Below are 15,265 nucleotides of genomic sequence, written 5' to 3'. Positions count from 1 at the left end.
AATGGCTTCTTACTGAGCTGAGCTGTTATTCTTTCCCAGTGATTCTGGAGATGCCATTCTGGAGATCAGAGATTAAACTGGAAGCCATCTACAGTCATACCTTGGGTTACGAACGCAGCAGGTTGTGCGCTTTCGGGTTGTGGACCGCGCTGAACCTGGAAGTACCAGAACGAGTTACTTCCGTGTTTCGGCAGAAGCACATGGCAGAAGCACAAAATGACGTCATGCGCAGAAGCGGTGCTTCAGGCTGCAAACGCTGCGGGTTGTAAATGTGCCTCCCGCACGGATCTCATTTGCAACCAGAGGGATGACTGTACTGCAGTCCCTCTTCTTTCAGAGTCAATGAAAGATGCAGGGTGTGGGACTTAATGGTGGAAGTGACATCTGTCAGCTTCTGATTTTTAACTTCCAGCAGTCACATTGTAGCCAGCACAATGAGATCCTTGAGCAGGTTGGAGTGGGGTGTATTTACAGGCTTCGTGGTCAGCTGGTAGAAGTCACTTCATCATGGGTAAATATTGCCCAAATTTTGGAGGTTTGCTAAACCTTTGCAGGTAGAATGAGCAAGTCCCTTGGCTTTTAATTCAGAACAGGGTTAAGAAACTTGTGCCTTGCCAGTTGTTGTTGTCTTCCATTGGCCATCATTTCTTGGCCAATGGTCATGCTAGCTGGGGTGATGGGAGCTGAAGTCTGGCAACACCTGGAAGGCTACAGGTTACTTGTCTCTGATTTACAAGTGCTCTTGATTGTCTTTTTGCATCAAAAGCGTCCAAGATGACATATAGTTGTTTGAAAATAGCAGCTTTAAAAAACCAACAACAAAAATCAACTACCCAAGTACCTATAGATCAATATTTTAATGCCCGAGAGAATAAAAAATATTCACTCTACCTATTCATTTCACCAATAAGGTAGGGTAGCTGGGCCTTGCTGCATAGTTAGTCTCAAAGCTGCAGTGCCACCACTGAGAAGGCCAAGCCTTGGGCCCTGCTGTGGCCTGTGCAAGCAGTTTCAGTGCACTTTGGGATGGTGCAGTCGCAGGCACACAAAAAATCAAGTTTTCAGTTATCCTAATTATGTATTCATTTCATTTACATCCCACCTTTTTCTCCAAGCAGCTTAATGTAGCATTCATATTCCTTCCCCCTCTGTTTAATCTCCACAACAAACCTGTTAGGCTGAGAGGCAGTGACCGCTCTAAGGTCACCCAGTGCGTTTCATGCCCTAATGGGGATTTGAACCGTGGTCTCCCATGTCCTAATCCGACACTCTTAACTACTCTTCACGGTTCTATAATACAAAATATTTACCTGATACTATCTACTGTATTTCATATTGTTTGTAAGTTGCCTTGAGACTGTTTGTAGAAGGCAACTAAGGCATTTAATAAATAAATAATAATAAGTAATTACCTGTCAATCAGATTGTTAAACATTAAACATTGAATCAGTAAGGCGAAATGTATTTTTGGGTCAATTTTCCTGCAATTGGCCAAAGCCTACACAAAGCCTCTTACTCATAGCCAATCAGAATGCAGCCCTTTGGTAACAGTTCAATGACAGCTGTTTGTGCTGTAGCAATAAAAGTCTAGTAGACAAAACGACTGAGGCACTTGGTACATTAGAAGTGTCACAGGCTTAAAATACTGCAGCGGGATCTGTGTCTCCTGCCTCAAATGAGATGACTTAGCTGTGGGGAGAGTTTTAGATTTCTATTCATGCCCAAACATACAGCTTAACGTCTAAGGGCTCTAAAGGCATCACAGTTGTCTTTAATGTGAACTGCATGCTGCACCAGCAATGTTTGGAAAGAAAGAAAAAAGCAAATCTCCCAGCACCACAAACATGGAACTTTGATTCTGCATCTTTCTGGTGGTTGTGTATGGAAATAGAGCATAAAGCGGTGAAGGATGCATTTCTAATCTTGATGTTTTCAGCTTTAACAAATTTATAAATGCACCATGCTGAGTAACAAAAATAAATACTTATACACTCCAATTTATCACTAATGGTTCATGATATTTAATTTTAACAAAAAATAAATAAGTAATGGAAATGTACTGACATTTCAGTTTAGAAGTGTCAGAGTATTAGTACTATTTTCACTACTCCTGTGGACTCTCTTTTAGTCTTTCACTGCCTCTGTCTTTCTGACTCAGTCAGAATTTGCCCTTGTGACATTCTCCCAGAGGGCAGTTGGGGGCCAGTCCATAGTTGCAAAAAGCCACATGAATACGAAGCAACTATTTTTGGTTTCCATTGTTAGTATTTATAATAATAGTATGTCACATTTCATTTGAAGAAGAAAAACATAGCTGCAGTTATTGCTTGTTAATAAAAAAAAAATCAATTGGAGGTTCTAGTTAACAGTCCACATACTCTGATTTTCAATGTGGCTCCTTTAAATGAATGCAGTGAAAGATAAGAAGCTGCATTATACCAAATCAGACCTTTGGTCTAGCTAAAAAAATACTATGCACTGACAATACTGACAATGACTCTCTAGGGTCTCCAGTAGAGGTCTGAGGTTTTCCTACTGCTTGATCCTTTTAAAATGGAGATGCCAGAGATATATCCAAGAGCCTTGTGCATGAGAAACATGCATTGTGCTACTCGTCCACAGGCACTCCCAAGGCAACCACCATATTACTCAGCTTGAGAACTTGCTTGGGGGAATCTGGCCAGTTCTGGGCTGCCTAGATTTTTGGACTGACCAAACATGGCTGTTCTTCAGTTTATAGCAGGCTTCCTCAACCTCGGCCCTCCAGATGTTTTTGGCCTACAACTCCCATGATCCCTAACTAGCAGGACCATTGGTCAGGGATGGTGGGAATTGTAGTCTCAACACATCTGGAGGGCCGAGGTTGAGTAAGCCTGGGCTATAGGAAAACATTCCCAAATGTTTTCCAAGGGCAAAGCCAGACTGGAGCCAAACTGGGAGGTGATAGAGGCAGTGACGTAATTTTCTATTGTAGATAATCCTTCCCATCAGTGTTTCAAGCAGTGTCTGAGCATAAGCCACTAAGGTTTGCAACTTCTGTTCTTTCAGATTGATTAGCAGCCCAACTTTAGCTTGTTGAAATAAGAGACGATGTGGGGTTTGGCTAATGCAGCTCTTGCCAATCTGGTGCACTCCAGATGTTTTGGTCTACAACTCCCGTTAGTCTCCGCCAGCACAGCTGTTGCATTCCAAAAGATCAGGAGGGCACTAGGTTGACAAAGGCTGGGCTAATAAATCTCTGGTGCAATTGTGGCAGATTCAAGCAGTAGTGCTTTTGGCATTGTCCTTGGAGAAACAAATTGCCCTTCATGGGGTAGTCATTCTTGGCTTTGACCCATGTACCGAATGGAAATTTCTAGTATAAAACTATCAACCTCATAAACAAAGGCAATGGAAGTCCTTTAAAGGGCTGTTCTGGAGGTTTCTGAGATAAGATACTACATGCAGAGAAGTCCTAAATGCATGCATCCTAAAGTGGTATATAATTGCTCAGTATGAATTTCTGCTGTTGCTGTTTGCTTTTTATTAATATTTGTTGTTACTATTGGTAACAGCTATGAAGCAGACAAGGTGCTTGTGGTACAGGCATTTCACCTTTTACATCTTCCTTCAACAGCAGACATAAAATTAACCTTCACCTCCTTGTTTTCCCTGCCCCCAAACACAGTAATTAAGAAAGTTTCCAGGAAAGAAACATTGCCCTGCAGAGGCCTGCAGAAAGCTTTTTGTTCTTCTCTAAATGTTCATCTCTTCTCGTTTCACACTCAGTCATTATATCCTCTTTTCCGCACAACTCCACAGCTGCCGCCTGCTGCTGCTCCACCAAGTTTTTTGTTGTCCTGGGGGCAAGAGATGGATGCACGCTTCTCCTCACTCCCCCACCCCAATCCTCATTCTTGTCTCTCAGCAGAAACTTGGGAAGCCTTGCTTAGCAGTGTATGCTGCAATTTGCCCTTTGGCTGTTTCATTCATACAATCACAGAACTGAAATAGTCAGGCCCAGAGTCCTCTGTAGAACTGGGAGTGTGTTGGGGTGTGTGTGCTGAAGAAACCCCCCTCTCCCTGCACAAACAGGAGCCTCCTGTCTTGGCTCAATTGGACAAGCTAAACAGCCCCAGGGTGTGTTGTTTCCACTCCACTTACTTTGCGCTCCTAAAGCTTTCTCTGAGTCTCAGGCCTTCTGGCTGATGGGAGAACTTGTGCCGATAGACACTAATTAGAATTTAAAAGCGTGATTCATGTATGATATGATTTTATTTATTTATTTTAAAGAAAAAGGCCTTCTCAAATGAATTAGAGTTACATGCTAGAAAGGAACAAACTATTTGAGCCTGATTAAACTCTGCAAGAGCCAATGCTCCTTTGTAATCGTAGATGGGACTCCTTATTTATTGAACAGATAGGCCGGGCGTTTGGTGATTCATAGACACCCACACCTTATTTTGGAGACCCTGGCAGGCTGCTGCCAGTCAGAGCTGAGCTTAAAAATAATTTGATCTGGTCCAAGTTATCTAACTATGTTATAGAAGGCACACAGTTGCTCTATTCTTTCAGAATTGTGCTATTTGCTTAGCATCTCTGAGGAATACAAAAAAATTCATGCTAAAAATACATACTGGGGAGAGCCTGTTCACTGTTTGTGGTTTCCATGGCCTACTTCTTCCTCTTTCTGCTGCTCCCAGTTTTCCTGAGTTTAGGAAGCGTTTGTGGTTTCACTTAGCATTAAACTGCAGAGAGCAGATGGACGAGGTCTGTTTGGATACACACATATAAAATAATACACAGATCAGACTTTTCAAGGACCATATTAAGCCAAATGTATTTATTAAAATTAGTATCAAACACAATTTCATTTTAATAGCATGGGAGATGCAGTATTAGGGAGGAGGGAAGTTCTCCCATACAGAGCATTGTTGTCCATAATTTAGATCTTTCTGCTCTGCATGTGTTTGTGAGAGACGAGGAAGTATCATGTTCTTCCTGGTTATTGTGGCTGCAAGTGTGTGAAGTCTCTCTAGCTGTTTCTGGGAGACCCCCTATGAAAGAGCAGAGCACTTCTTTGCTAATACAGTCATACCTCGGGTTACAGATGATTCAGGTCGTGTGTTTTCGGGTTATGGATGCTCCGAAACCCGGAAATACTGGCATGGGTTACTTCCGGGTTTTGGCGCACGCACAGAAATGCTAAATCGCGCTTTGTGCATGCGCAGAAGCGCCGAGTTGCAACCCTTGCATGTGCAGACACAGCATTGCGGGTTGCAGACGCTGCGGGTTGCGAACGTGCCTCCCACACGGATCATGTTCGCAACCCGAGCATCCACTGTAATGTAACATGGCTTCAAGCACAAGTATGGGTATGGAGGGAGGAGGGGTTAGGCAGCTAAGTCTATATATTTGAAACTTTGATAAAGAGGGAGCTGGCATTCTGTGTTTTGTGTGTGTGTGTGTGTGTGTGTGTGTGTGTGTTCTATTTCAGGGATTTTAACCCTACTTTGCAGCAAGGTGTGAGGGCAGCTTACTAAGAATCAAAATAACAGTGGCAAATTTTTATGCTTTGTAACCCATTTAAGAAGCCTGTTTTGAGATTATGAAATTAATTATTTAATTAACAATACACAATGAAATTAAAGAAAAATAAAACAAAGCTACAGAGACAAAACAACTCATATTTAAAAAAACAAAGCAAACAAAACACGAAAAAGCAGAAAGGGGCAGAAATTACATCAAAGTAGATGCCAGGCCACCTGTCCTGGGGAGAATTTACAATCAAGGGCACTGTCACCGAGAAGGACCTTTCCCTTGTAACCACCCTCCATGCTTCGGCTACAGAAGGCACTTTGAAAAGGGCCTCTAGTGAAAATCTTAGTATGCAGGCAGGCATTTGTGGAGACCAGTAGGCCTTCAGGTGAGGAGAGCAGACCAGGGAGCAAAAGATTGGAGTTGGTCCTCTTCTCCCCACACCCTTCCAGGACCTGGGCATTCTTTTTTGTTTGTTTAAAAGCCACTTAATATTTAAAAGTATTCTGAGTGCTCTACAAAAGCACAACATAAAAGCAGTAAAACAGTATCATAGAAATGGACCCCAACTTAAAAAACACTTTAAAAAGACCAGAAATGCAACTCCACTTTTCCAAATTTCATAATCTGTTAACATTTAACTAGGAGCAGGGCATAAAACATGCACTGCAGATAAACAAGGAGAAGTGCAACAAGAAATTTCGCCTTCAGTTTGTGGTCCATAAATTTGCAGTCTTCCCCTGCTTTTTTATTTTTAATAATGATGCTTCAGTGATCCCCATCGCTGTCTCAGATCAAATGTTTTTCTTTCCTGCAAGTAATAGTCCTTGTCAGGGAGGAGAATCGGAGCCACAACCTCCCTACAGTTGTGCATCTTGATGATTTAAGTAATAATTTATTGCCTTTTTTATTTAACATTGTAATTAACATGATAAATAAGTGCAAGGGTATTGTTTGAAATGTAATATACAGTTAAGCCCAATTAATTAATTGGCCTTCAGTGATTGGGAGCCGAATGATGTTCTTTTTTAATGTGGGGATAGTTTGTTTTAATGAAAAATGTGCTACTAAATAGGTTTATCTTGTACACACTGGCTTGTGCTCGCTCACACACACACAAACTAAACTAACTTTTAACACATGAAGGAACTGAGAGAGATGTGAAGATAATAGTTCCCAGAATGATTTGTAGATGAGTCAAACATTTAGAATACTTCTGGAATTATTTTATCTTCTGTTTGTTTTCTTAAAGCAGTAGCTTTCAAACTGTTTTCTACAATTCTTTGGATGCTGTTCAATGATTCCTCATTGATAACATGTGTAATGGCAGATAAGTTTTCTGAAGGACAGCTGACAACTGGCATCAGTCTCTCACTGCATTATGGAGCCTTGGATGTGTTCCAAGGCATATTCTTTAGTTTACGGCAGGGGTGGCCAACTCCCAAGAGACTGCGATCTACTCACAGAGTTAAAAACTGGCAGTGATCTACCCCCTTTTTGGGGTTTCAGGTCAAAGTTGTTGAGTTCTTTCAGGGAGGAGGTAAAATGTTGAGCTTTTTTTAGGGGAGCAAAACAGTTGTTCAGCTTCTTTGGGGGGAGCCAATGATCTACCAGTGATCTACTGCAGACATCCAGTGATCTACCGGTAGATCATGATCTACCTGTTTGGACATGCCTGGTTTATGGCAGTGATGAGGAACCTATGGCCCTTCCAGATGTTGTTTGACTCCCAACTCTCATCAGCCCCAGCAAGCATGGCCAAGGATGGTCAAGGATGTCCGGAGTTGTAGTGCAGCAACATTTGGAGAGCCACAGATTCCCCATCCCAGGTGTATGAGGTAATGAAGGGTGTGCCCTAGGAATTTGTTCCAGAAATCTCTGTTTAACAAAATGAAAATGTTGGCAGATTCCAAGTTAGGGATGATTAGGAAAGGGGTTGAAAATAAGCTGTTAGTATTATAAAACCTTTATATAAATCCATGGGGCTATCACATTTAGAACACGTTGTACTGTTCTGGTTGCCTTGCCTCAAAAAAAGGATACTATGGAGCTAGGAAAGAGCATCTAGAATGATGAAGGGATTTGAGCTCTTTCCCTAAAAGGAAAGTCTAAGTACCGTATTTGGGGCTTTTTATCTTAGAAAAAGAGACTGGGCTAGGGGATCTAATAGAGATTTATAAAATTATGCACTGTGGACAGGGAGAAGCTTTTCTTATTTCATAATGCTAGAAGTAGGAATCATCCAGTGAAATGGATGAGCAGGAGATCCAGGATGGACAGAGCTGTTAATTAATTGATGGAATTCGCTACCACAAGATGTGGTGACAGCCACTAGCTTAGACAGCTCTAAAAGAGGATTAGTCAAATTCACTGAGGATAGACCTATAAATAGCTACTAGTTCCAGTGACTGTATGGAATTTCCAAGTTCAGAGGCAGTATGCACTCAGTAACAGATGCTTATGGGGTGGCAACAGCAGGGCTAAGAGGCTAATTTTCTTCAAGCCCCACCCATGGACTTCCTAGAGACACCTGGATGGCCACTGTGAGAAGCAGGATGCTGGACTCTTCTTATGTGCAGATGCTTCTCCATGAGGAAGCTGATGTGGAAGCTATTCCATGACCACAAATTTTAAGAATGCTACCCTAAAGTTCTTGAGGGTGCATGATACAGCCTCCTTGCCAAAACTAAACAGATAGCTGTCTGGTCAGTGCCTTGATAGGAGAAATGCAGGCTATAATGTAATATACAAACATTTTGCATGCTACTGAACAAATTTAAGAACACTTTAGTTTGCCTTGGTCTCCCCAACTGGATGCTTAATAGTGCTCCATAAACAACATTTCCACTGTTGAGTTCCTTTTTCCACAATACCTTGTAATGTTTGGTTACTCTTACTCTGTCATGACTACAGTGCAGTCTGATATTAAGCCCACAGCAGCTGTAGCGAACATGAATGAAAATGCATGATGACTGCAATCAGCTGCAGGACCACATTCTCCAGCATGAGAATGCCCAAACGTTGGCAACTCTTATCAGAGTCCAATTGGTTCTCTCCATTCCACCAGGTTTCAGTTACTGCACTATATTAATGTTATCCTCTAGGACCAAGCACTCCAATTCACCTGTCTTGGCCTGGAGGATTCTGGCATTAGCATGTAAACACTTAGATACAGTGTCTCTCTCCAAGAATCTTTGGCACTTGTGTTTTGGCCTGGGGTGCTTTGGCCTCTATAAATTGCTATCATGGACACCTGAACTGGTTCTGTGCCTGCCCCACTGAAATTTTCATTATTATTTGTTCATCCTCATCCCACAGGGGACACTTGTTTTGAATTGGATCTGACCACTGCAATCAGTTTAAAAGCTGTTCTCTTACCTTTTTTATTTTAAGCACCAACAATCTGGTCCCATCCTGATTCAAGTGGAGTCTATCTCTTTTGTACATACCAGGCTTGTCCCAAAATGTTCCCCTGTGCCAAAACAATCCAAACCCCTCTTTCTGACACCATTGCCTCATCCACATATTAAGACTACAAACTTGTCTCTGCCTAGCTGGCCATATGCGTTTAGTGCCAGCTAGATAGCATATAGCCAAGCTTCCCAGAAGTCTTTCTGCTTACTCCAAAGGTCTTCATAAATCCCATTTTCAGAGAGTGATGTCTTCCCAGATTGGCACAAGCAGCACCTTAGTCAAGAGAGACTGCAGCATCTCCTGATTAGATTTGGATTTCTTTATTGACTTCTGCAGAAACGGTCAAGATAATAACCCAATATGGGTTAAGCTTGCATTACGTTATTTATTTTTTTGCCAAAAAAGTCACTTTTGACTCTTTTGCTTGTGACTGCAATTTTGCTACTCTTCCTAATATTCTAATTTGAATTGTCTTATGTTCCTAAGTTAGCATCAGGTCTTAAAAATGTTCATTGAGGACAAAACACAGGGAAAGGGAAGGACCTATTTCATTCTCCCCAGATGGATATACCTGAAACTGGTGGGATGTTTAGTGGAGTAGGAGAGCTGAAAATAATGCCAATATATTTCACATCTGGCAATGTGCCCCTTTGGTGCCCCTTGGGTATCAGATGGTGCATGGGTAAAGGTAAAGGTACCCCTGACCATTAGGTCCAGTCGCGGACGACTCTAGGGTTGCGGCACTCATCTCGCTCTATAGGCCGAGGGAGCCAGAGCAGCACATGGAAACACCATTTACCTTCCCACTGGAGTGGTACTTGCACTTGACGTGCTTTTGAACTGCTAGGTGGACAGGACTGGGACCAAACAACGGCAGCTCACCCTGTCGCGGGGATTCGAACTGCCGACCTTCTGATCGGCAAGCCCTAGGCTCTGTGATTTAGACCACAATGCCACCCGCGTCCCTTGGTACATGGGTAGACGAGCCTAAAACACCCAGGGCCCAAATTTTCATGGCCCTCTAGCAGCTATAGTGGCTCATTTACCACTTTGTGTTATCTCTAGAAGTGTATACTCAATTCTGATCAAACTAAGCCTCCTAAATGCATTGGTTGCCCAATGTGATTTTTTCCCAGCTCTCCTACCCCGCTAATATGCCTTCCTTTAGTGAGAGAATAGCAGATTCAATGAGAGATGTTAGACCCTGAATTTCCCCAGTCATAAGATTAGGCCATATACAATGTGCTCTGTACCTGATACAGAGTGCCTAGAAGTTTCAGGAAAAATTTGGAACCATAGGAACCAATAATGGGGGAACCTGTGGCGCTCCAGATACTCCTGGACTGTCACTAGCAAAATCCCTGAACCTTGGCCTTGCTGGTAAGAGCTACTGGGAGTCTTATAACCTCTGGAGGGCCACAGGTTCCCCACCCCTGCTGTAAACAGAGTGTGTTCTAGACTAGCACATACCCAATGCATCAATGGAAGCAGTTGGCCTTCAGTCCCTTTCTCACATAAATGGGCTCTAAAGCAGATGGAAGCACCCAGAGAAAGGCCTCTGATTACTTTTGGCATCCAGAGAAGCTCATATGGGAGTTGGCTTAAATGTCCACTGTATCTGTATGCTTGAGGGATGAGATTAGCCTCTGTGCGTATCTTACTTATCAGTGGCAAACCATCTCAGAGTAAATGGGGAAACCCCAGATGCCTACTATTGCTACAAAGGATTCATCCAGATGTTTCCAGAAGGAAGCAGGATGCTTAGCAGGTATAGAAAGTTTGCTGTCTCCTTCCCTCTCCCCATGATTCTAGCAGGTAGAAAGGTCAGTTGGGGCTTCAAGGCAGCTGTGAGGAATGTGGTGGGGGGGGGGAGCAATAGGGGTGAAGAACAGCCTGGGGTTAACTGTGGCTTTGATGGCTGCCAACCCTTTCTGCATTCCAGACAGTGGGCAGAGCTTGTGGCTGTTCCATAAGCATGTTTCATGAAAGACCAAGAAGGCAAAGATTTCTTGGCTTCAGCAGTCACTTTCTGCTTTCCTGGAATTTAGCTCCAGGAAAATGGGTTGGGTTGCATGAAATAAGAAAGTGAAGTAATAAATCGAAAAATTCTGTGTACAATTTTTGATGGGAGTGGATGGGTGGGGGACTAGCTCTGGCTTGGGTATTCATTTGGATGTGGAATGCAGGTTAAACATAACGTATGATCCACTGCTCCTTTCATTGCTTCCAATTAAACCTTGCTTGTTAGTTTAACCTCTAGGTAATCCCATCAAACAACGGATGTCAAGGCAACACTGCCCACAGTGGCTTTGGATGAGTGGCCATTAATTTTAATTGCCTTGATATTAAAGATTAAGAAGTAGTGGGACTAGCAGGGTGGAAACGATCCGACAAATCCACTCGCTGAGCCTTCCCCAGGCTGCAGGGATATTAAAATTTTACTGTGAGAATTAAACAAGCCTTTATTAGTGATGGCTGTTGTTTGATTGGTCCAGAGGTATGCATAAACACCAGATTCTTATATATCCGCGGACAATATGGTTGACGTATAGAGATTCTGCAATTATGAAACTGTTAATAAAGCCATAATTGGATTGTCCACAGTAATTATTTGCTGGCTTTCATTAATGTATTATTGCTTCCTGACTGACAAGGTAATATTAAGTGCAATATATACAATACAGCCGTGTGTCGTCCTGGGAATGCAGCATGTAAAAAGATGCACCTTCACTTATTGCATTTAAAGCTTGGGGGCCTTTCATTAATTTATGTTAAAGCAAATGCCAGCATTATGGAACCAAGAAAGAATTCTCTTTTTTTCCCCACACAGTGAAAATGCCTAATCCTAGCTGTAGAGTTGAGCAGTGTTTTTAACAACCAACTCTGACCAGTTAAAAGGTTAGCATTACAAAGCCCAACATTATTTGAGCAGGGTGGGGTACAAGGACAGATTGCTAACCTTTCCTCCCTTCAAAGTATAATGTACCATAAGTAGCACATATTGTATCCTTACTTTCCATTGAAGGCTATAAAATGTCCAGCTAATGATTGCCTGTACCAAAAGATGTGGGACCTCTAGACAAATATGTTAATTGTTTGGTTTTACCAAGCTCCACCCCGCAACAAGACTCTGGAAATCTGCCTTATACCGGAGCAGGCTTCTTGCCATTCTGTTCTGAAAGGCAATGGTTTTCCATGATTTCTGGCAGAGAAAGGATCTTCCCTATCCTTTTCGCTGGGGATGCCAGGGATTGAACCTGGGACCCCTTGCCAGCAAAGAATGTGCTCTTCCTACTGAGTGGTGGTGCCTTCCCCACTGGGAAGCTAAAAGGGAGGGGAAGGTAACAGACTGTGTTTAGGCTAGCAGAGTTCCCCAACCTGCCCCAGAATATTCATTGCTATTTGTTGTTGTTGTTTAGTCGTTTAGTCGTGTCCAACTCTTCGTGACTCCATGGACCAGAGCACGCCAGGCACTTCTGTCCTCCACTGCCTCCCGCAGTTTGATCAAACTCATGCTGGTAGCTTCAAGAACACCATCCAACCATCTCATTCTCTGTCATCCCCTTCTCCTTGTGCCCTCCATCTTTCCCAACATCAGGGTCTTTCCCAGGGAGTCTTCTCTTCTCATGAGGTGGCCAAAGTATTGGAGCCTCAGCTTCAGGATCTGTCCTTCCAGTGAGCACTCAGGGCCAATTTCCTTAAGAATGGATACGTTTGATCTTCTTGCAGTCCATGGGACTCTCAAGAGTCTCCTCCAACCATAAATGCCTCCATACCATCAGCAATCCACATCCTCACTTCAGACCTATTTGCACAGCTAGCAACCAGCACCTACCTTACTTACAAGGCCCAGAAGAAAGAGGCCACGAATGAATATGGGAATACCAAGGGGCAGAAACAAGTATCCTCTTAGCTGCAGCCTGTCTTTATAACAGTCTTGGACATTTATGAGTAAATTATTATTACATTATTCATCAGGCTATGCTAGCTGGAGCTAATGGGAGATGCAGTCCAAAATATTCGGAGGGCACCATTAGTGAAGACTGTATTGTTACAATCTCTAAATTTCAGCTGTTGTAGATATGCTTGATAAGTACTTTGTTTCTGTTATATTGATGCCCTGGTGTGGACATAAGAGAATGCAGCCTTGTCTGCCAGTGAGAGAGGGAGTTTTTCATAGTTATTTACTACAGTTATTAATTATGAACATTCCCCTAATGGCCAAGATCAGAAAATAGTTTCTGCATGCCATTTTCCCAGCGGCTTTGTTTCAGCTGCTCCGGCCATGACCTTTGGGCGGGTTAATAGGTAGAGCCTTAGAAGCTGGCTTGGCAACAACAAAGCCATCTTCAAAGGGAGATAACAAAGCAACACTTCATACATTATTGATTTATTTGAGCCCCCCTCATTGTTGCAATGGACTGAGCTCACTTCTGTTTGCCAACCTGCCAAGGTTGTTCCAGCCCAAATAACAAATAACAATTGCATGTTTCTCCTTAAAATTCCTTCTTCATTTCCCTCTGTTCTACTTTTATATTTCTCTCTCTCTCCCCCTCCCCTCTCTCTAACTCCACCTAATAATGGTTTCTTTTTGACAGTGGTTTTGCTTTGAATGCCTGGTAAGGTCCAAAGGCAACTTCTATCATGGAAGTGTTAACTATGTTTAGCAACAAAATAAGGGCAGCCAGTGCTTCTTATACTCCTGATAGGAACTTGCTGGCTCCGTAAGAGGGTAATAATTTATGGAATTGTGGAAGGGAGTCATCTTCTTGTTACCCCACCCTCACACCCCACCACAGAAAGCTAGAGTGATGAGTATAAGGCCTGGCCTCAAGCTTGACCAGTGGTGAAGGAAACACTTTCTGTAATTAACATTTGGGCTTCTGTACACGATTGGCAGACAAGAACTGGGTACTCTGGGTACTCTGAGGCGGTCCTCAAATTACCGTAGGAAGGTGGGTCCACTGTCTTTATAAGGCTACAAGGACCATGGCTTTGCTAAAATTGAGGGAGCCATAGGTGGGGCTTGTGGGTTTTATCAAGCTCAAATCCTTCCTTTTAATAATTCCAGCAATGCTTGAAGGCTTGGTAATGATTCTGGGAGGGTTCTGGTTTGGTGACAGACCCCCATGGTGACTTTTCGAGGTAGGAAATATAGCAGCTTTACAACTTGATAAATGAAAGCTATCACTGAATGCTGAACAGAAAGGCGGTCTTCCACGTTTTTCAACTCCAGCACTAAAATGGAATTAAAAAAACACCACAAAGTTAAGTACTAAGTGTGCCTGTACTTTAACAGTCCTTCAGTTTAAATTTGCTTCCACCTTAAGTTTTAGTTGGTCTGAGTTACTGATTTTAAAACGGTATTGGACCCTTCAGCCCTAATTTATTGCATTCTGGATTTAAGTGGCCACTTTTATTAGAGTGAAGACTGAGGGTTTTGTTTTGGAAGCGCGGGAACTGATGTCTTGAAGTGTCCCATTTGTTGCCACAAAACATCCTGGGAGATTTGGCTCCTCCCCCTCCGGTCTCTCTTTGATTTAAAAATGTACTCTCCTTTCTGTGGCAGGTATCCAACTGGTTTGGCAACAAGAGAATCAGGTACAAGAAGAACATAGGGAAATTTCAGGAAGAAGCCAACCTTTATGCAGCAAAAACAGCAGTGACAGCTGCGCATGCTGTGGCGGCAGCTGTCCAAAACAACCAGACAAATTCACCCACCACACCAAATTCTGGTATGTACCAGCCTCTTCTTCATGGCATGGCCTGGTTCACATGTTAAAAGCAAAGCTGGAAGTGGGAGGTGGGTATTTCTCTCAGAGGAGCAGAAATTCTCTTTCATAGCTTATTGCCTTCTTGGGGTGAGACTTTTTTTCTCTTAAGGTGCACCCTGCATTGCCTTAGCAGGCAGCCCTGGGAGTTCATTTAAATGAAAAGCTGGGTGAACTATCAGTTTCTTGACGCATTCCAGAACAGCAGACACACAGCTAAAGGTCTGGCAGGCTACCGGTAGTTTAAATTATTATATTTTGGAAACTCAGGCCTTGTTTTGTAAAATTATGTAGCCAGTGAATTCACACTGAGCTGTTAGAATTCTTGTAAGCCTTCCATTGTTCCTTTGGAAAACCAGCATGGTTACAAAGACCCAAGGCAAGTACATACTTTAAAAGGGACTTGCTGAAGCACACCCTTTCCTTAAAGATTTGATGTGGATAATTGGCCTTGCATAAGAGTCTTATTTCAAACACAGTGGGGTGGGGTAAGTGTTTGGAACACTTCCTTTAGATGCTTCCTCGGTTTTATTTCAGGAAAATAATGGTTGGGCTATCTCATT

General features: G+C 42.8%; 1 protein-coding gene across 15 annotated transcripts in view; it reads left to right on the top strand.

The window, feature by feature from the left end:
• Nucleotides 1–15,265, top strand: part of PBX3 (PBX homeobox 3) — a 233,544-nt gene that overhangs the window by 201,628 nt on the left and 16,651 nt on the right. For all 15 annotated transcript variants that reach the window (XM_083423855.1, XM_083423860.1, XM_083423865.1 and 12 more), the window contains one exon: nt 14,501–14,666. In XM_083423855.1, coding sequence (XP_083279981.1) covers nt 14,501–14,666 — 166 coding nt within the window. The remainder of the gene's footprint in view (nt 1–14,500; nt 14,667–15,265) is intronic.

The sequence above is a fragment of the Podarcis tiliguerta genome (genome assembly GCF_965153285.1).
Source record: "Podarcis tiliguerta genome assembly, chromosome: Z".
Lineage (NCBI taxonomy): Eukaryota > Metazoa > Chordata > Lepidosauria > Squamata > Lacertidae > Podarcis > Podarcis tiliguerta.
The sequence above is the reverse complement of the archived record's forward strand: the minus strand, read 5'-3'. Positions and strand labels throughout refer to the sequence as shown.